The sequence below is a fragment of the Arachis ipaensis genome, chromosome B05 (assembly GCF_000816755.2).
Source record: "Arachis ipaensis cultivar K30076 chromosome B05, Araip1.1, whole genome shotgun sequence".
In the NCBI taxonomy this organism is placed as follows: Eukaryota; Viridiplantae; Streptophyta; class Magnoliopsida; order Fabales; family Fabaceae; genus Arachis; species Arachis ipaensis.
In genome coordinates this window covers 10,683,545-10,706,533 of record NC_029789.2, presented here as the reverse complement: position 1 = coordinate 10,706,533, position 22,989 = coordinate 10,683,545, and the positions used below count along the sequence as shown (strand labels likewise).

Genomic DNA, 22,989 nt, shown 5'->3' with positions numbered 1-22,989 from the left:
AATTAATATTTATGAATATATTTTTAGTTTAATTTGTTTCGAAGGTGTATTTTATACTTTAATGTGTATTTTATATGGTTGTGTTAAAAAACTAATCAATTTGTCATGCACAAATCGTATTGATTTTTTTTAAATCACAGTAGTGATCACTGTTTGCAATTTGGAAGTTGTAAGGTATTAGAAACCAGAGAGAGAACATCTAACTCAAAATCTTAAAATATCAAGTTAATGATTCTCTCATCTTATAAATTTCTTGTTTCTTTTTGTTTTCTTCGATGTAGAATTAATTTATTATAATTTTCATATTTGCTTCTTAACCGTTTCTATATTTTCTACAAAATTATACGTGATATTTGTAATTTTCAACATAATTATATAGATCATGAAATGAAAAAATCATACAGGGACATTGTTTGAAAAGAGAATTTACTAAACATTAAAAGTACAAAGGAAATGCATTTAGGTAGATTGGAATCCTCCAAAACAATGTTTAAAGTAGTAGCTAGATGCATGAAATATGACCACTTTGGACAAGTTTAAAAGATCTCAATCCCATTTATTTGAACAAGTTTGAAGGATCTCAATGGGATTTATTTAACTATCTAGCTTGTTCACGAGCCACTTTGATCTCTCAACATAGATAGAGCCGAAGATAGTTGTGAAATAGAAGATTAATTGGGAGTTGGGAATAAGAGGGAAGAAAGAAAATGGTTGAGAGAGGTATTAAATGCACAGGGTCTCTCCATATGAACCAGGTGACCAGCATTCTTTATGCCTTCAAATGTTGTCTTATTTCCCAGCAGCCTGTATGTCATGTCATGTATATATATGTTACCATGTCTTTTCAATCACCAGCTAATGAAGGAGGGTAAAACAGTAAAAGTATACGTAGGCTCTATGCATATATGATTCTTACTCTTTCATATTGTGTGCAAGCTCCTTTTTGAAAATCTTATCATTCTCACCCCACAGAAGATGAATTCGCTGCATGCAAAGGAAAGAGAACATAGAATTTATGGAGGGGTTAGGAGAATGAGAAACGAATAAAGAAGATTACCTGAGAAAAAATTGAAATGTTGATGTGTTTGTAGCTAATGTGTAAGGCCTCCAAGAGCTCACATCTTTCTTTCCTGTTGCTGAACATCACCTGTCAATTCAACTTATGTTATGCGTTGTGATGAGTTTGGAAAACTCTAAATTAATATGTGTGATGACTAAACATTATTAAAATTAATTAATTGCAAAATTATTTGATCTGAATTTTTATTCAATACATTGATGATTATAATTTTGCTGCAGGTTTAATCATGGGCCGGAAACAAATGTATTGTGCTAAGCCCAATTTACACTCAGCCTTGGTTTTAATAACAAAAATAAATGTGGCTGTTTTAATGTTACTTGGGCCCAAATAATTTTCTGCTCTAAGCCCAAGTGGGTTACATGCTTTCCACTTGCTTTATGCATGTTCCAAATTTTATCAGGAAAGCAAATGTTATTAATGGGCCAAGATCAAATATTGTTGCTACCAAGCCCAATGTTGATGAATGTTTCCATGCCTTATTCGAATCCATGAAGCAAATGAAATGCCTAAATGCTTCCAACGGAGCTCAGAGAGAGAGAGAGAGAGAGAGAGAGAGAGAGAGAGAGAGATTTCAGTTTTTCATTCACACACATTGAGATTTATTTGTACAAGATATTTATACTCATTTTCAGCTTTTAGTTTTACTGAGCGCGAGAGTTAGTTATAGGAAGTTTACACTCTTCTAATTTTTAACTACTCCTTGTTTCTAACTGCTTTGCTGAGTTAGTTTTTGATGTATTCTTATATTCTTCTCTAACTACACCTACATCAACCCTGCTGCTTCATGATTTTCATTTTGCTTTGGAGGTGTACTTACATTAACCCTGCTAATGTGGTCTCTTTTAGCTACTCTGATTTTGGCTCTGAGCCTTAGAAAATTTGATGCTGAGAGTGGCTCTATTAGCATGTCAGAAATCTGATCTTGGGATAGAATATGCTGGATGGTGATTTTCTTTTGCGTAACATAGTCTCTGATAAAATGTTGATTTAGTTCAAAGTGCTTGCTTTTGTTGTGCAGTACAGGATTAGCAACCAGTAGTACAACACTTTGGCTGTTGTTATAGAGACTCAATTTAACCATACAACATGCATTTCAATCAGGAGGTTCTGAATCCAAATAATTTTCGTGAGCCCTGCTGCAAGGCCTCTGTACTCTACTTATATTGAACTCTTTGAGACCGTTGTTTTCTTTTGGCTAGACCAATAGACAAAGTTCTCTCTTAGTACACACAAAATCCACTAGTTGATTTCTTATCATCCATATCACTTCTCCAGTCGGAGTCACAAAATCCGTAGAGTCTATAATCTGTTGACTTATGGAATCGGAGACCATGATGAATAGTCCTGGAAAGATATCGCAATATTTGCTTTACTGCCTTTCAATGGCTCTCAAGGGGATACTGCATGAACTGGGAGGCTTTGTTGACAACATTGGAGATCTCAGGGCGGGTGATTATAGCTTACTGAAGTCAACCTACAATTGATCGATACAAGGCTGGTTTGGGGAAGGGTTCTCCTTCATGAGCTGAGAGTTTCAAGTCAGAGGTCATGGGGGTAGGCATAGGTTTTGCAATGGACATCTCAGCTTTATGGAGAAGATCTTTGATATATTTGGTTTGTAAAATGTGAATTTCTGCTTCATTGTGTCTCACGACCTCTATTGCCCAAAAAGTAGCTCATTTCACTAAGGTCTTTGAGAGAGAAGGTGGAGTGTAACTACTTGAATTTCAGAGTCAGAGGAGACAGTGACCAGAATGTCATCAACATACACATGGATGAATGTGGCTAAGGTGGCTGTAAACTTGGTGAAGACGATGGTAGTGTCTAATCTGGTGTTGTGGAAGCCAAACAAGTGAAGGGTGTATTGTAATTTGGTAAACCAGACTCTTAGGGCCTGCTTTAAGCCATAGAGGGATCTCTGGAGTTGGCAAACATGTTGAGGATGAGCAGACGAAGTGAATCCCTTAGGCTGGGTATAAAGACCTCTTCCTCTAGATCACTGTTGAGGAACGCGTTATTGAAGTCATACTAGCGAACTTTCCATCCTTTTGCAAGTGCAACACTTAACACGACCTTGACAGTGGCTAGTTTAGCCATGGGGTTGAAGACCTGATCAAAGTTGATGCCTTCTTTCTGATGGAATCCATTCGCGCCAAGTCTTGCCTTGTACTTCTGCACCATGCCGTCAGGATACTTCTTGATGTGGAATACCCACTTACAGCCAATGACAGGGGCTGTGTGAGTGGGCCTGCCTGTGAGCCACCATGTATTCTTATGAATTAGGGCTTTATATTCCTCTTGCATCGCCTCACGCCAGTGGGAACTGCTCAATGACTCAGCCATGGAGTTAGTCAACCACCACCACAAGAGCACGATCACAAACCCGAGTGCACGAGTAAGAGTCTGCGTCTGCTGTCGCTATAGGAGCACGATCGCACCGGCCAAAATCGCCAGTCGCCGTAGTCACAAGAGCCAGAGTGCACAGAACCCAAGTTCCCAGACTAGAATTGGCATCAACCACTACCATAGAAGCATGATTACGCAGGTGAATCCCCTCTCTAACTACTGTAACATATGTTTTTGGCTTAAAGATCCCTGATTTGCTCTTGGTTTGCATTGAGTGGACATTTGATGTAGGGACTTCCACAGACGATTATGGCAGCAGCACTTCGACAGACAGTAGTGGCAACGGTTCCTACAAAGATCTCAATTCAACACTTGCAAGGGAGTTCTAATAAGGGGAAACATCAACAATAGTATCAGAAAATGCAGGATAAGACACAGACGCAAGAAGTAATGACTCAGGTATGCAATTAACAATATTGGAAGCATTATATAATGGATGTATGGAATTAGGTGTTCGATTGTGGGGTGGGGAACAGGTAGGGTGGGTCGAGGGCTGTTGTGTAGGTGTTGAGGTTGTGGGAAGATGGGAGTGATGGTCAAGGGAGAGGCTAAAAGGCTGAGTTGAGGACTGCTGTGCTTGTTGCACAACTGAGGATATAGTGAGGGTGGTATTAGAAGGGAAAGTAAGAGAGGATTTTGGTTGGATTGGGCTATAGATGGTGATGACGGGGAGTGATAGAAGGTATTGAAGAAGTGGGGATATGGGAATTCGAATTCGTTGAAGATGATGTTTCTGGATGTGAATTCCTTTCTTGATGGAGATAAACATTTATACTCTTTCTGATTTCCTGTGTACCAAATGAATATGCATTGGTGAGACTTGTGGTTGAATTTGTGAGGGTTGTAGTGTTTGAGTAGGGGGTAGCAGGCACAACCAAATGGTTTAAGGAACGAGTTGTTAGGTTTGCAGCCAATGAGAAGCTCGAGAGGTGATTTGTAGGAGAGTGTTTGGCTAGGCAGTCGTGATGAGATAGATCGCAAAGAGGGTGGCATCTCCCTAGAAAGATAGAGGCAGAGAAGCTTGGGCCATTAGTGTGAGGGTGATTTCAGTGATGTGGCAGTGTTTTCTTTCAACAGTACTATTTTGTTGGTGGGATTATGGGCAGGTTAGTCTGTGATGGAGTATTGGAGTCGAGATAGGCTTTGAATGTGGCTGAGAGATATTCACAAGCATTGTCTATTTGGAGGGATTTGATCTTCAGACTTATCCTATTTTCAATGAGCGCTTTAAATTTCACAAAAGCATCAAAGGCTTGGTCTTTTGTCTCTAACAGATAGGTATAGGTACATCTGGTACTTGAATCAGCGAAACAAATATAGTATTTGTGGCCAAGTCTACTGTGAACAGGGGCTGGTCCCCAAATATCTGAGAATACTAATACAGCATGCATGACAAAGAGTAGGAATGCAATTTTCTTTATTTATTGATTCATGAAGAATATTACATTCTTTTGTGACAAGGCTTACTATTTTGTCACCTGGGTGACCAAGCTTTTGGTGCCACAGCTGCATAGCAAGGTCATTACTTTTACATGTAATGTTTGCATGTACATTTTGAGTGTTTTGTGTTCAGGGTAGGTTTCTATAGAGATACTGTTATTTAGACTTTTATCCTCATTTGTGATTGCTGCAGTGTTGGAAACACTTTGCACAACCATGCGTTTAGCATCAAATTCAGAAGTGACAACAATATGTTATGGGAGCTCAGAGGTCACAGGGGAAGGTATGGCTATATTGCTATTTTTTGTAGGTGAAGGCGGTTCTTGAGTAGTGGTGTTCAAACATGTTGGTATATAGAGAGGTGGAGGGTTGGTGTATGTTGTGTTGTGTCTTGCATTTACTGAAATTCCTTCAAACTTGTAGAGACCATCCTTAAGAAGTCCTTGCAATAGTCTTCCTGGTTATCTAACATTGCACATTGTATATATAAGGCCAAAATTCAAAGAAAACGCAATTGTTCAGGGTAAATTTAGCTACACTTATTAGATTCTTGGAAATGTTGGGAACATGGAGTAGGTTTTGTAGCTCAAAAGGTCTATTTGATGGAATGCATGCATTATAGAGCTTCCAATATGTGTAATTTTCATACCTTGGCCATTACCTCCATACACTTTTTGATCCATTATAGTTTGTCCTGCGTTGAGGTTGTTCTAATCGAAGGTGATGTGATGCGCCAGAGTCTGGGTACCATCCTATCTCTGGGATTGCAGAAGGCAAGGCAAGCGTGAAGGCTCTGAGCAACAGATGGATGCGAGCTGGATTGTTGTGAGCTTTGTGGTGCTTGTCTAGTGTTGTGAAATTCCATAGAGGGAAGAGGTGCTACATTTAGTGATTGCTGTTGTGGATTAGTGAAGTTCTGGTTGAAACGGTGGTAGTATTGAAGTGCAATGTGCCCTATCTTTCCACCCACTTTGGCATTGGGGCCTGTTTTCTTGCCACCACGAAGATCTACCACCTCTTCCTCTAAAACCTCTGGTACGTCCACCTCTAAAGCCTCCTCTGAAGGTTTATGAACTATTGCAATTTTCATAGTTTTCTCCTTGCCTTGTGTTGTTTGGTGCATCGTTCTTTTGAGTGAGGTTTGCTTGGATAGATCTAAGCTCTACTTTTCTGAACCTCTCAATTAATTTTTCTTGTGTTTGCAGCTATGATTCGAATTCACTTTCATATATTTGATCTATTCTTGCATTAGTTATGGTGATGAAGGCACTGCACTCCTCATCCAAACCTCCAAGCGCTGCCTCAATGTATTCCTCCTTTGATAGTGGTACTCCAGGAACGTTTAGAGAATATGCAACTTGGTTTATCTTTGCCATATACTCTGACACTGAGGAGCCGAGCTTCTTGAATGCCTTCAATTGTGCTTTTAGTTGCTTAATTTTTTACTTTACACATGCAGCAAAGTAATCTTCAAGAACATTCTAGATCTGGTAAGAAAACTCACACTCTACCACACGATTGACAAAGGTTGCTTCCATGGATGACGTGAGCCATGCTACTAAGCATTGATCCTGCACTTCCCAGGCAACATATGCTTGATTTTCTGTTTTGGTAAGTTCAGCTTCTGAGTTGAATCTTGAATGAGTTTTTCATGGATCTAAGTGATTTTGCAGTTTATTAACTTTGATGCATGCTAGGGCTTGCTTCCTCCAAGCTTTGAAATTGTGTTTTGAGTTTAATTGATGAGAACGTAGCAAAGGTGTTTTGGATGAAGAGAGTCGTTGGAGTTCGTGGAGTAGCACTTTCATGGCTTCAGATAGGGCTGAAATCAGGTTCTATGGATCAAATAGCTCTGACACCATATAAGGCATCAAAAACTGTTGGAGAGAGAGAGAGAGAGAGAGAGAAGAGAGATGAGAGAAAATGATGGAGAATTCTGTTAAGAGATTTCAGTTTTTCATTCACACACATTGAATTCTATTTGTACAAGATAATTTAGCTTTGCTGAGCTGGAGAGTTAGTTACAGAATATTTCTACACTCTTCTAATCTCTAACTATTCCTTGTTTCTATCTGTTTTATTGAATAATAACAAAATAAAAAAATCTATAAAAAAATTCTTATAAAAATATAATTTATTTTTAAAAATTATATATTTTTTAAATAAATATTTAATTATCTATAAAAAATTTATTTTCATCACTTTTTCACTCTCCCATGCACTTTTTTTCATAACTACCTGTTCATATCCTAACCCAATAATAAAACCAAGTCCAAAGTATATAACCCCAATGCACAAAAGAAAGGCCCACAAACCTTTCTTCATCTGGCCAACCTACACGAGAAATGGATCCATTGATCCGTCATAATCTTAACTACACCAATAGATCCGCCCAACAATTCAAATATGAGACTTTAATAACCCCTAGATAAAACATAAAAGGAAGAAATAACTACCCACCAGAGTAGGAAGGGAAGTTACAAGAGTGATGATAAATCCATAATTCTCACTATATAAATACTGCTCAAATCTCAGGTATCTCTGAATCCCAATCTACTAAAAATCTGCCTAAACCTTGCTAACTTAAGCATCAGAGTACCTTGTAGGTACCACTCCCATTCTCACTCGTAGACCTCAGATGACTTCGCCCCATTGAAGGAGACGTCAACACCACCACAAAAAGCGTATGAATCTCACGTTTAGACCCAAATTACCAATTTCAGGTAATCCTTAGAACATTGGCACCATGCCGGAGCCTAGAGTCAACACCCAATCATGGCAGACAACTACTTAGAAGACAGACGAATGACATCTGAATTAGAACCCCAAAAAGAAGAACAGATTAACGATGACCAAGTAATTGTTCTACCTCCTCCTCACCAAGAGGTATGGGGACTAATAAAGGAAGAGATTGAAACGACCCAAGAAAAATAGGATCAAAAGTCCATAGACCTAGAACTTCAGGAGACAGAAACACAACGAAATTAATGAGGTTGGTTCAAGGACATCAAGATCGGTTGGAACAACTCGAGATTGAGCTGGAACGACAACGTGAGTCTGAAAGATCCCTATGACATGAAGTACAACGACGAAGGGAATTGAAAGAAAAACTAGAAAGGTTGGAATCCAACCTCATGGGTAGGAGATCCTGAATTGATCGAGAAACTATGCCTTTAGGGAGTGAAGATCCATTCTCAAAAGAAATCATGCGAGCTAAAGTTTCTAGAAACTTTAAAAGTCCAGATATAGACATCTACAATGGAATGAGAGACCCACAACACCACCTAAGTGTAAGACCCTGGATTTCTAAAAAAAAATAAAAAATATAAATTTATTTATAATTTATTATATTTAATTAAGATTATATTTTTAAGAGATTTTATATATAAATTAAGTAATTTCTTATTTATGATTTAAAACTTTAATAATTGAATAATAACAAGGATTTTATATACCTTAAGTTGAATAATTAGATTTTTAACTTTATTTTATGATTATAAAGAAAATTGATTTTTATTATTTTTAATAATTGAATTAGAGTATTTATTTGAAAATAAATAAAGTTGATAATTAAATAGTACTTTTATAGGTATTATTATTGAATTAAGATTGGTTTTTAATTATTCTATTACCCTTAATTCTATTAAAATTACCTAAACTACCAAAAAATTTCCAAATTGAAAATCCTAACCCTAATCCTTTTACCCCACCACCTCACCCAGTGCCATCCCACCCCCATTTCTCCCTCTCAGCTACAACACACACACACAAAACCAAGGATGCGAGAACCGGATCAATCAATAAACCAATGAGGTGACTGGTTTACTGGTTCAATGGTTCGACCGGAGTTCAACCGGTTTAATTAAATATTAAATAAAATTATTAAAAATTTAATATATAATTTTAAATATTTAAATTTCAATAAAATTTAACCTAATAAAATTTAAAATTTTAATTTATAACCTAATAATAAAAAATAACAAACAAATCAATAATAACCACTAACCATTGAGTCTGCAAACATAATCATAATTTAAATTTGGAACAAACATAATCATAATTTGGAACAAACAAACAGAATTACAAAAATATATGAAATCAAACAAACAGACTATGAAATCAAATTGCAGTAACAAATTAAAAACAGAAAAAAACATAATTTAAAACTTACAAAAACAGAATAAAAAAACCTGATTAATTCATTTAATTAACAAAATAAAAAAAAGCTAAAAAGCAGAAGACAGTAGCACTCAACATAAATTAAATGCAGAAGACAGCAATGAAAAAACAACAATTAACCCAGACAAACAAGCAACAATTAACATAATCAAATCCAAAAACCAGCAATTAACTCCCAAAAATGAAAACTGAAGCAGGATAGGGATCTGCTTACAAACACAGAAATTCATAAACTCAAGCTAAGCAGAAATCAGCAAACTCAAAATCAGAAATCAGAAACCAAATAAAAGTACAATAAAACAAGCAAAAGTAAATTGACGATCGACGGCGAATGAGGAATCTAAGTGACGGCGATGGAAGAGGGAAAGTGAGCTCGGGCACAGAGGGGATTGAAGACAGGCTTGACGCGCGAGAGAGAGGGATTGACGATGAGGACGGACCGATGGAGATACGATTTCAAGGTGGCCAACGACGACATAGACAGAGGCAGTGACATCAACAGCGAGCATACCAAGCGACGCGAGGTGAAGTGATCCAGGAGAAGAGAATCACGACGGCGGGGCTCGATGCTGGTTGAGGAGAAGAGTTCGTCAGTGACGGCGGCACTGGTCGCTGGCTGCTGCTACTGGAGATCTGGGAGAAAGAGAGCAGCGCCGGCTAGGGTTTTGTGTGGAGATCAGAGACAGAGAGAGAAAGAGAGGGGTTGGGTGGTGACTGGGTTAGTGGGTTGTGGGTGTGTGCGAGAGAGAAGGGAGGGGGTTTTATACTTTTATATATATTTTATTATTATTTTTTTGAATTAAAAACTGGTAAAAAACCGTCCGGTTCAAGTAGTTCATCGGTTAACCACCAGTTTGACCGGTTTTTCACCGGTTTTTTGTCAGACGATTTATCACTTCAACCGAACTGACTATAGGACCGGTTCCCGATTAATCTGGTTGAACCGGCCGGTCTAGTTTGATTTTCAGAACACTGCACAAAATAAAAGAAAAAGGGAGAAAACAAATGGAATAGGGAAAAAGACATGAGAGACAGCAGAAGAGAGATGGAGATCAAGGGAGTGAGGAAACATAGGAGAACCAGAGAAGACACAGCGCCGACGAGGAACCCGCGCCGCCACCGCACCGCGTCACGCCCTGGAGCCCACCGTCAAACCCGTCATCGCTGCTGAGCCACCGTTGGAAACAGGACTGTGAAGAGAGCCGTCAAGGCGCAGGTGAGAGATGCGGTGAGAGAGATAGCTCGCGTTTCCTGCGCCGTCATCAAGGTCTTCAATGTCGTCGTCAATGGAGGTCTGTTGCTGAGGAGAAAAACGCGACGAAGAAGGGAGACTGAAGCTGATGCACGCGGAGGAGGGAAAACAGCATCGCGGATTGGAGCTGGATCTTTCTGCCACCGTTTCGTCACTACCGCGACTGGGTTGCCGCCGCCATCGCTGTTGGGTCTGACCAGAGAGAGAGGTGACGGTGGTGGATGTTGGTGCTGTTGCATGTTAGAAGGAAGGGCCGGTACATTGTCTCAAAGCCACTGCGTCACCACCAAAGTTTCCTGCTGCCGTTCCACCTGCCGAATGTCATCACCGGAGTTGCAGCCGTTTTGTTCTTTGAGTTCTTCTCCGAATACAGTAGGTTGTCTTACTCTGAAACCTTTATAGTCATCGTTTTGTTATATATTACTGAGGTTTTCGTGACATTAAATGTCTCAGGGTTGAGTTACTATTGTTGTATGGTGCTTCTATGGCTACCACCGTTACGGAAAACTGTCGATTTGATGTCGTTGATTTCGGGCTAAGAGAAAAGGGTTTTTAGACCCGTTTGGCTTTGTGGTTTTCGACTGTTTGAGGTAGGGATTTTTATTAAAATCTATTTTATATTACCGAATTGTTATAAATAGATATGGACATGAAAAATGTATTTCTATGATTATATTTGTCTTATGGATGTGATTGTTCGCTTAATTGAATTACTGACTGCTTGAGTGGTGTGCGGTTGTGGATGAGAAATTGATACTGAAACTAGATCGGCATTGAAAATGATTTTATTTTGGAAGTGATTTGATTTTGAATTGGCTTGATTTTATAAATAATTTAATATTGGAGCTGGCTGATTTTGAAAAACACCTATTATTAGAATAGGTTGAATTTTGGTAAATGATTGAGATTTGAAAATAAATTTGATTTATTGGAAATAAACTGAATTAGAGAAATAAATTGATTTTGAAATAGTTTGACATCGAACCTGATCTGATATTAAAACTGGTTTAAAAATTAGAAAGGATTTGATATTTGATAATTGTTTGATATTGAAGTTGTTTGAGAACAGGTTGAAAAATGTGGTTTTGATGGGACCCGTAAGGATGGCATAGTCCGAATTTTACAGAAGATGTTACCTAAATTTTTATAAAAATTGGAGATTTCTTTTAAAGTGGCTATTTAAAAAGATTAAGATTTAAGGATTATATGACTTGTTTCGGAGTTATTAGGAAAAAGATTATGTTTTGAGTTTGAATTCTTAATGAACGGAATGGGAGGAATGATGAGGATTGAATTTAAAAGAAGAATTATGAGATTTGATTTTAAAAGTATGATTTTTTTAATGAATTGAATGATATTGAGAAATGGATTTGAAAATGAAATTGAATTTGATTAAGAGTTGAGACCCCAGGTAAGAGGCAGTGGCGTTGTCCACTTGCTCCGGGAAAGAGATGAGAAATAAGAATGCAGAAAACTGTGTTTGATTATAAAATTGAATGAATATGGTAAATGAGACATGGTTGAGGATGATTGATGACAAGTATATCTTTATTTTCTCTCTGGTTGTAAGAGTGATAGGGCACCTATTTTCTCTAATAGTGACAGGATACATAATCCCTCTAATGGTGACAGGGCACATATTCCCTCTAATGGTGACAGGGCACGTATTCCCTCTAATGATATTAATGCACAACAGAGAGACAGTGTCCAGGTTAGTTACCGGACATGTCAGGTTTGGCTATATAACCGACAAATGAGCTCATCAGCCATAGAGTAGACATGCATCATATGTATTTGCATGCTTTGTTTGGGTTTGAATTTGTTTTGGTTTGCCTAACTGTTTAACTGTCTTTAACTGCTATCCGAGCTACTTGCTGTAACTGCTATCTATACCTGTGTTTTCTTTGTCTATTTTGTCTGTGTTTATTCTGGTGTGGCGCTTTTGAGATTGAGTTTTGGTGCTGAATTGATGATAGTGTTGGTTGATTGCATGATTGGTTTCTGATTGAGGTTTAGTAAAGTATGAAATATCAAGCTGGTTCAGCATAGGTTTAATGAACCTATGTTTGGAACAGGTTGGTCATTCATACAGTTAGAAAACTTTTAAGATTCTTTTATAAGAAAAGTGAGTTTTGGATCTAGATACTTAACTGATTTCTTTTAAAAAGGCTTTGAATTTTTGAGTAGTTAAACCGTCGATTTTTAAAAGATTCACAAGACATCGATAATCACTGAGTTTGAAAAAATAGATTTCCCTTTAAATATCTTCTTATGACATTCTAAAACTCCGTGGTGAGACCGTGTGGTTAGGTTCTCATCCCCTATAGCTTTATCTTTTCAGGAGACGAATGACAAGGCTCACGAAGAGTTTTATTGCGTTTTGCTTATTTGATGTTGTTGTTTTAGTTGTTATTTATTTATCCCTCACCATCAATATTTTATTTTGTAAGAGGGATATGAATTGTATGTTTTGTATGTATACTAAATTCATAAGCTACTTATGTAAACAGTGTTGTATATATGTACGTGTTTGTTGGTTTGCAAGATAAAATATTTTTTTAATTTTTTTCAAAGAAAACAGCGATACAGTTTCGAGTCAAAGGCTCTTATTTATTATTAAGTATATGAAGTCGTCGTAATACTTCTTGCTATCAGAGTGGCACAGCCAAAAGCGTGACATTCTGATAGTGAGGATGTTACACTAAGCAATTTCAAAAGTTGCATGTATTTGGTCGATGCCTCTGATGAAACTCAGTGCAAAGCCTTCCAACCACTAGGGGTGTGCATGGCCCAGCCCGGCCCAAAGACCCGGCCTGACCCCAAACACTTTATGGGCTAATTTGGTGTGATTTCACCGGGTCTAGGGCCAGATAAGCGTCTCAAAAATAGACCTGGTCATTATTTTGGGTCGGGTCCGGACCATAGTTCAGGTCACCCAAACTCGGCCCAGTGGCCCAGTCATCATACACAATTAATATTTTGTGTTATTAGTGATGGATGATGATTATTCTTATGTGGAATTTAAGTATTGTAAACCTTAATATTTTGTGTTATTAGTCATTATAAGACTATAAGTTAATGTTTTATGTTTAAAATGCATAAGACTTTAGAGTAATGCATAATATTGTGTTATTTGTATTGATTTAAATATTTAGTGTTATTAGACAATATTAGTATTGATTATGGTTATGCTTTAATTTTAGAGAAAAGTTGGTTCTTGTTATATTTTTATAAGTGAATATTTTCCATGTCAAATAATGGTTAAAGTCTTGGAAATTTGGATATTTTCACATGCTAGCTTACAAGAAGGTATCAAGGTAATGTAATGTAATGTTAATGGCCCAATTTTCACCCGGTATAATCGTGGCCCGAAAGTGTATAGGTTTCATCGGGTCTAGGGCCAGGTTCAGGTCTAACAAATAGGCCCGATATATATTTCGGGTCGGGTCTAGGTCACATCAAACCTGGTTTCACCCGGCCCATGCATACCCCTACCAACCACATTGACCAAGGCAACAATGAAGTGATTCGATAGTTTTCCACCAAGGTCGGTCACTTGCTTCGATGACTTGGCCAAGAGTTTCCTCACTTAATTCTCCATTCAAATTGATAAAGCTAAACATACTCCAAGCCTCATATGTGTCAAACAAGAGGTTAGAGAATCCCTCAGGTCCTACATAGAAAGGTTCAACAAATCATGTTTGGAGATTCAAAACTTGTCCACTAAAATAGCTATCGTGGGGATCGTTAATGGCCGTAGAGAAGGTCCCTTCTCAAATTCCATATCAAAAAGGCACATGAATTCTTTGTACGAGGTTCGAGAATGAGCTAAGGAATACATTAACCTGTAAGAAACCACTCAATTGAGGAGGCCTGCTTCAGGACTAAACAACCAATACCAACCTCGAGATAAAGAAAAGGAGCCAAAAAAGAAATAAGAATACAACTTAAAGACCTCGGAGATATCACTCTTACACTCCATTGCGAGTCTCCTTGGTTCACGTCTATAGAGAAATATGCCATACTGAAAAGATATCACCTCCCAATTTCATTTGAAGCAAGAAAGCAAAAAATCGGTCTGAAAACTGTGAATACCATAATATTTAAGGCCATTCAACCAATGACTCCTACGACTTAAAGAACATGATAGAAAAACTAGCCAGAGAAGGGCAACTGGATAAATATCTCGCTGGGAAGATGGATGAAACCAATAAAAGAAAAAAATACAATGAAGACAGGGAAAGGTGAGAAAGACCAGCAAGAACACCTGAAAGGCACATTTACATGATTGTTGGTGGATTTGCAGGAGGAGGAACAATTAAGTCCTCCTATAAAAGGCACTTGAAGGAAGTCTACCAAGTTGAGGAGAATGAGAAAATACCTAACCCTCCTACGGCAACTTCCTTCAAAGAAGACACTAGGGGAATTATGCCCAGACATGATGATCCAATGGTTATAACCGTGATCCTAACTAATGCTAATCTCCATAGGACCTTGGTGGATCAAAGAAGTTTAGTTGATATCTATTTAAACAAATCTTTGATAAATTAGGGCTGGAGGAAAAAGATTTGAAAGCATTCCCAGACTCTCTTTTTGGGTTAACTGATTCACCTATCCAACTTCTGGGGTACATCACATTGTACATTAATTTTGGTAAAGGTTTAAAATCACATACCATAAATGTTGATTTCATTGTAGTAGACATGTCATCATCATATAATGCCTTGTTAGATCATACAATCTTGAAATTGACTTGTTATTGTAGTTTCAACTCCTCATCTTTGCATGAAATTTCTGACTCCGAAGGGGATAGCTACTATAATAGGAGATTAGAAACTGGCCAGAAGATGCTATAATGAAATCCTAAATCTATGGGGTTGCCCAAAGGGAAAGGAAATAAACTTAATAGAGCTCGGCGGTATCCGCGTTCGAGAAGATTTGAGACCCCAACCTAAAGGGAGGACATAACAAGTGAAAATAGGCGACAAAGTTGGAAAAACTACTAATGTGGGGACCAATTTAAATCAAAACATGAAAGGTGATCTCATCAAGCACTTACAAGGTAATTCTGACCACTTCGCATGGAAAGTCTCTGACATGCCCGGCATCCATCCCGGCCTCATGTCCCACAAAATTGCCATATACCCAAGCTTACCACCTATGCAACAACGACGACGAAAGGTCACTCCCGAGTGAGCACAAGTCATGGAGGATCAAGTTCTAGCACTCCTGAAAGCTAGATTCATAAGGGAACTAAAATACTCCTTATAGCTAGCCAATGTAGTGTTCGTTAAGAAGCAAAATGAGAAATGAAGGATGTGCATAGATTGTACCTACCTCAATAAAGCTTGTCCTAAAGATCCTTACCCTCTGCCCAACATTAATATTTTAGTCGATTTAGCCTCAGGGTAGAAGTTTCTTTCCTTCATGGATACCTACTAAGGATATAATCAAATCCTGATATACGAGCCTGACCAAGAGAAGACATCCTTTATTACGCCTAGGGCCAACTATTGTTATGTAGTTATGCCCTTTGGGTTGAAAAATATTGGAGCAACATACCTGTGACTGATGAATAAGGTATTCCAACCTCACTTGGGAAAGCTAATGGAACTCTACGTAGATGATATATTTGTCAAAACCAAGGAAAAACTAGCTTATTATCCTACTTATCAGAAGTATTCCACACTATAAGATATCACATGATTAGATTAAATCCCACTAAGTACACCTTCGCAGTAGAAGCAGAAAAATTCCTTGGGTTCATGCTTACCCAAAGGGGCATTGAAGCTAACCTAAACAAATAGACAATCTTGGAGATGAAAAGTCCAAACTGCTTGAAAAAAGTCTAGCAGTTGAATGGCAAATTGGCGCTCTGTCCAAGTTCTTGGCTAGCTCCGACCTAAGATCACTGCCACTATTTGCGATCAACAAAAAGGGGCACAATTTTCAAAGGACTCAAGAATGTGAACAAGCTTTTCAAAAATTTGAAAAATTCTTGAGCTAGCCACTGAGGAGGGAGAATAACTTGTGCTATATCTAGCCGTTGCTATCTGGGCTCAAAAAAAGACTACAAGAAGTAAAAGGAGCATGGGCTAAAGAACAACTATAAGTACTATAGGCATATTGGACCACTCCAGAGTCCAAAACTGGAGAATCTCCCTTCTGACTTGCCTATAGAATGGAGGCTATGATCCCCATTAAAGCCAAAGAAAAAATTCCAAGGATGAGATTTTACAATGAAATCGGTAATGTTCAAGCCCCAAATGAAGAACTCGACCTCCTTCCAAAAGTCTGAGAACAAGCTCGGATAAGAGAGGAAGCGTTAAAGCAAAGAATGGCTACAAGGTATACAAGAAATTTATAAGGAGGAACTTTGCCATGAACAACCTCATCTTGATAAAAAAAATGACATTGGAGCACAGAAGTCGGACGAGGGAAAGCTGACAACAAATTGAAAGGACCTTACAAGATTGCTGAAGTCTTAGAAAATGGTTACAATAAAGTGTCCGACCTAAAGGGTGACGCGATATTATAGCTAAGAAAGCGCACCTTGCTCCCTGATGTACTCTTTTTCCTGACTTCATGGTTTTGTCCCAAAAGATTTTTCTGTAGAGGGTTTTAACGAGACATCATAGCAAGGACTAAAAGTTAGAGTTATAAAAACTCTTGGTAGCAACTAGCAAATACATTTGTAATATATTTTATTAATAATATGTTCTTTACCAAATTATTCACACCAATTCATGCTCCAAAAAACACGAAAATCATGATCGGCCTCAAAGTGGTCGGCTAGATAAAACGACGAGGTCCGAGTTAGTGTGTGATTCATGCAAGCGAATTACCTTTAAAATAGCTTGGATGTAAATGAGTTGTGCAGATAATGCCAAAGTAAATCACAAAAATGTCTTAGCATGATAAAGCGTTATTATGAAAATGATGCAAATCATAAAAATAGTAAGGAGACAAAGAAATTAGCAAAAATCAAACATTCAAAAAGCCCAAAATAGGCCAACAAGTGTTCAATACTACAAAAAATTATATTGTAAAATAAATTAAAATAAAAGAAAAGCTAACCCTTAGGGAAAGCTTTGATACCAACAGCTCGAGAGACCTCCTCGGAAGAAGCAAGCTGAGAAACCTCAAAGACAGGGGCAGCTTGTACGACCTATTCAACAGGAGCAGCCTGTACAACCTCTCCGACAGAGGCAGTCAATTGGATAACTTCAATAGGGACAACAGAAGCTTTGAGGATCTCGGAAGGAATGGCATCCTTGTCATCCTCAGGAATGAGAAATATCTCGCCATCCACCACAAATTTATCAGGATCGATGGGAGAAATATCCACCTTAAGAGCAAGAACCTTGAACTGGGCTTTCAATTTTGCCACAGTATCATCCAAGTCCTTCACAACAGCACGCTCCAATTTCTCGTGCTCCTGTTTGAACTCCTCAAAGTTGGCCCTCCAAGTCGAGCCTCTCCCCAAAGACCCAAACATAGCTCTCTCCCACTTTATTTCTTATGGCCTTCTCTTTGTCTGCCCTCTCATTGGGCTGTTTCACCATATTCCGAAGAAAAGCAGCATCCAACTTCAAAGTAGTCCTCTCAGCCTCCAACTTGGATTTGGCCCTCTTAAGCTCATCCACCTCCATGCTAAGGTCGGATACTTCCTTTTGAGTGGCATTAAGTGGAATTTGGCGAAGCTTTTTGAGAAGGGTCGTGCACACCCCAGCAGTTCGGATACCTCCCTTTGTCAGATCCTCTAAATTCTTCTCTATGGTAGTATCATCCATATCAATGGAGCTACTAGGCATAATATACTTTTTAGCAAAAGCAATAGCGTCAAAGCCCTACTCGTAGACGCTACCATATTTGATGGAAGGAGTTTTCCATTTCTGAGAAGATCTATAGGCCGACAACTTAAGAGGCACTACGGGAACTACTGGGGCAGAAAGAGGGCATTGTTTGAGAGGAGAAGGCTACGTAGACTTTTTTATTGATAATAGGTCGAACCAGTTTTTAGAGAAGGGGTTGAGCTACCGCCTAACTTCTTAGCCTTCTTAACTTGGCTTATCGAGCATCCTCGTTCTTCTTTGCTTGTTTAAGTTGTTATAGGCAGTTGAGCCACTAGTAATTTTGACTATAATAAAAAGAAATATGGACCTAGTAATTACAAGACATGCATATGGAAAGTTATCTACAAAATAAAAGCTATTTGCCTAACTCAGTTAGTAGATAGCTCGACTTTGCTACCAAAAATTTCTTTGTGTCTAGATAGGGAGATCAACCCCAACATTCATGGAATAAGGTTACTATATCTTGCTCCTCCTCGTCAAGTTCCACAAAACTATACTTCACGACTACAAACACCTCATCCCAATACAAACAAAACATATAATCATTTTGCTCATTCTGATAAAAAGGTCGGACACCCTTGATAGATCGAACCTTAAAATAGTAGTTCTTAAAGTCATGGAAGAATTCCTCAAAAATGGAAAAAATTCTCCGATCTTGAGTAAATCAGAAAGAAGTCCATTGTTCTTTCTTAGAGCTAAAGGGTTTGTTTAATTGAAAAGAATAAAAGAAAACCTCTAGGGACAAAGGCAGGTCAAGTTCTTGACAAATCAATTAGTAAACTTTTAAGAAACCCCACGAGTTTGGGTAAAGTTGGGTAGGAGCGACTCTAAAAGCAAAAAGGACACCCTACTCAAAGTTGGTGAAAGGACTCTTCACACCTAGCCTAATAAAGAGACACTCATACATGAAGAGAAACTGCTCTTCCAACCTGTTATATCGGGCATAGAAAATCCTCTTCTTGGGATCAGGGGCCTTTAACACATACTTCTCAACTTCTTCGTGTTCCTTACAAATCCTATGTTTAAGTAAAAAATTTTCTAACATCTCACTATCTACTACAGACACAGCAACTAGGACTATGCTATCTACCCAGTCTAGGTCAGAAGGAATATTAGAAGGCATAACTTGTACTACTGAATGAGACATACAGAAAATATACCTACAAAAAGAAATGCAACTAAGTTACTACAAAATCGGACAAGCAATAAGTTGGACAACATAGGAAAAATATCCAAGCAACCCTGACCGTTCTCGACAATAACAGATGCCAAATGTATGGCCTTAGTTCGTAGAGTTTCAAATGGCACCATCATCAAAAGCAGCAACGGTGCCATTTAGGGGAAAGATAAAATCCCAAAAATCACATATTACAAAGATCAACCAAAAACATCAAGCATGCTATCACAAGAAAACAAAGATTCAAAGAAAAATGTATCCAACAAAAGGCTCAACGAAAATAATATCTTTTATCATCACAAGTAGACGCATCAAGATTTTAAAAGATATTTTTTTAGAAGTTTCAAAAATCACATTTTGCAGAAATGACAAATCGTAACTATTAAATATCTCAAAAACTCAGACACATCATGCAAAAAGAAATTTATAACCACATACTCGAACAAGCAAAACCATAAAAAAATAATGAAGAAAAAGGAAGTGCCAACTTGGATAAGAGAGAAGGGATAACAAAGAAGCACACACACACACCACATGACTCAGAGAGATGACAGACCCACAAAATTGCAAGAAACAACTCGTCAGAGGGAAAGATACCAACAGAAAAGAAATTGAAAAGAAAAATGGTGCCTCAAGAACGTGATAGAGAAAATGAAGGGGTTTTGTGAAAAGGAAATGAAAAGCGAAAAAGAAGAAGGAGGAGAAGAGATGAGGTTATATAGCTTCGAATAGGGACAAATTATCCAATTCACCCTGTTTTAAAAAAGCTTTTAATACTCTGCACAATTACCAAGGTAACTGAAAAGACGCGCAAATGGTTACAAACATATGAAATGTCACATCAATTCAAAATCATGTTGAGATAGCCGACCTCTTCATATGAGATTGCGTCGAGAAAGTCGACCTAACCAACTTGTGCAAATAACAATAGTGACTCAAGAAGCAACTCGGCTGAATGGCCGACACTGACTTGAACAAACTCAACATCGAGCAGTGGCACTATTCATACCCTGACCCAATAATAAAACCAGGCCCAAAGTAGACAAGCCCAACAGACAAAAGAAAGGTCCAGAAAACCATTCTTCATCTGTCTGACCTACACGGGAGCGGATCCACTGGGCCTTATGTCTGACCCACGAGTAGAATCTTAACTGCTCCAACAAATCCGCCAACAATTCAAATATGAGACCTTAACAACCCCTAGATAAAAAGAAAAAATAACTTCCTACCAGAGTAGGAAGGGGAGTTACAAGAGTGAAGATAAAGCCATCATTCCCACTATATAAATACCACCTCAGAACTCATGTATCTCTGAATCCCAATTTACTAAAAATCTGCCTAAAATCCTTACTAACTTTAAGCATCATAGTATCTTGCAAGTACCATCCCATTCTCACTCGAAGACCTCGAATAGCTTTGCTCCATTAGAGGAGACGTCGACACCACCACCAAAAAGCGTTTGCATCTCACGTTCAGACCCAAATCACCAGTTTCAAGTAACCCTCGAAACACCACTGTTTATTTCCTTTTTCTTTTTCTTTTGTAGGAATGATAAGTGAATGATCACTTTATTTCACATATATACAAAAAAAAGTAGAAAATCCATAAAAAAAAAATTAACTATCCTATTGTTTGCTTGATGTTTTGCCCAGGTTGGCTGTAGGTGGGACTATGGGTGTGTTTGGTTTAGCAATAGAACGAACGATATAAAATACGTTCAATCTTCTTGAACATTAGAAGCAACAAATTGTAGCTTTTGCGTTCAATTGTTAATTTGGAGAAGTAATTGAAGAAATTTATTTTTTTCTGCCAATTTTATCATTCAATCTCATTTGTTAGAGGAGATACCAAGAACAATCATCAATCATCAAAATTTTTGTATTTTTTTTCATGGTTATGCTTTACAAATAATTTTTTTATGCTATCATTTTTAGTACTTTTTTTAAGTTTCAACTTTTTTATTAATTTATTTTAATATTTATTATTCATATAATTTTTTTAATTATTTTTGTTGATACATATTTTGTATGAAATTTTGTTATTTTTATAATATAAATTATTAATTTTATTAGAAAGACCAAATTAAATACTAAAATAAATACTAAAAAATTATGATCAAGAGAGTACTAAATTTCAATCCATAAATTTAAGTTCTTTCAAAAAAATAGCCAAAAGGGTTAAAAAAATATTATTTTAGATGATATAAATTCATGTTTTTTTAATAATTTTTATCTAAACGTGATTTTGAACAGAGAAATGTTAGGAGGTCATCAAACTTTATTATTATTTTTTGCCATCACTTAATTATTAACTCAATTCTTTTAGTCTAGTTCTTTTAGTTTAGTAATCTAACAATATACTTTATCACATACTTTTAAACATTGATGACTAATTGATGGCCAAAAATAATAAATTCTGATGGCCTCATTCCTTTTTTAAATAATGAAATACAAATAACATTTATTTTACTATAATTCATTTTGATACAAAATTACCAAACATAAATTATATAACACCAACTCACTTTTTATCAAAATCAAATTTGTAAAATCAATTTGATGCAGATTCTTATTTATAAACTTTAATCTGTCAAATTGATGATTGAGCAGTATTGAGCAAGTTTACTGCTTCAAATAAAATGTAACAAAAGTAAATAAAAGTAAATAATATTATTGTTGAATAACTTGAGCACAAACCTTGAGAAAGTCGTTGTGAAATCGATTAGGGAATGAAATGTTTTTGTGAATCCCTAAAGAGAGAAGGCCCTTGACTCCATCAACAGTGGATGGCATTAACATCTCTGAACACGAAGAAAATCCAACACCGTTCACTATCTCCATAATGATGGACTCTTTGATGGCCACAACGGCGCCAGAGATGACCATGCCATGCACCATATCAGGATACATTTCCGCCATCTTAAAGGCCACCATCCCACCATAGCTGAACCCAACCAGCACGCACTTCTCCACCCTGAGCTTCCCCAATCCCACGGCTAAACACTCCGCTTGAAACTCTAGCGATCGGTTAGGACTGTCGGTGAAGGAGCCGCCAAAAAAGAGAAAGTCTGGTACGTAAACAGCATAGTGTTTGGATAAGGATGCAACTTGGAATTGCCAGGTCATGATTCCATCTCCGCAGAAGCCGTGGAGGAGAACTACTACTGGCTTCTTGGACTTGGAAACGAGGTTAGGACTAGAGATGGCATATGAAGGAACCCAGAATCTCATGTGTGTTTCCGGGTGTATCTCTACTGTGTAGGGTTTCACCCCGGCCGTGATTTTCATGAGCCATTGCAGAAAAGAACAGTGAGCGGCTACCAGGTTCACCATTTGATCTTCTAACTAGTACATAGAAAATACTAAAAATAGCACAATAGATTTATTAGCAGAATTTTAAACTATTTCTTATCAACAACAGCTTTTTACAATAGAAAAAGTACAATAGAAAATAAGAAATCAAATAATACTAAGAAAATGGTTTTTGTAGTGCTTAAAAATTTGATGTCTAATTACCAAAAAAATAAAAAATTAATATTTTTCAATTTTTATATATATTTAAAAAGAATAAAAAATATTTCAAAATGAATTCTTTTGAT

The 22,989-nt window shown here is 37.4% G+C and overlaps 2 protein-coding genes across 4 annotated transcripts; both read right to left on the bottom strand.

Moving 5' to 3' along the window:
- LOC107642877 lies at positions 46 to 5,820 on the bottom strand. Of its 3 annotated transcripts, none has more exons than XM_021123018.1 (5): positions 5,577 to 5,820; positions 1,899 to 3,776; positions 1,058 to 1,147; positions 917 to 984; positions 46 to 804 (listed from the first exon to the last, which is right to left on the bottom strand). In XM_021123018.1, the coding sequence occupies exons 2-5, from the start codon at positions 2,160 to 2,162 to the stop codon at positions 672 to 674; spliced, it is 555 nt and encodes a 184-aa protein (XP_020978677.1). In that variant the 5' UTR covers positions 2,163 to 3,776; positions 5,577 to 5,820; the 3' UTR covers positions 46 to 671. The 3 variants fall into 3 exon arrangements, with proteins under 3 accessions (XP_020978677.1, XP_020978678.1, XP_020978676.1); XM_021123019.1 differs by having other exon boundaries at positions 5,589 to 5,820; XM_021123017.1 differs by having other exon boundaries at positions 1,899 to 5,820.
- LOC110271912 lies at positions 22,061 to 22,723 on the bottom strand. Its single transcript, XM_021123597.1, has one exon. It carries the CDS (start codon positions 22,721 to 22,723, stop codon positions 22,061 to 22,063), a length of 663 nt encoding a protein of 220 aa, XP_020979256.1.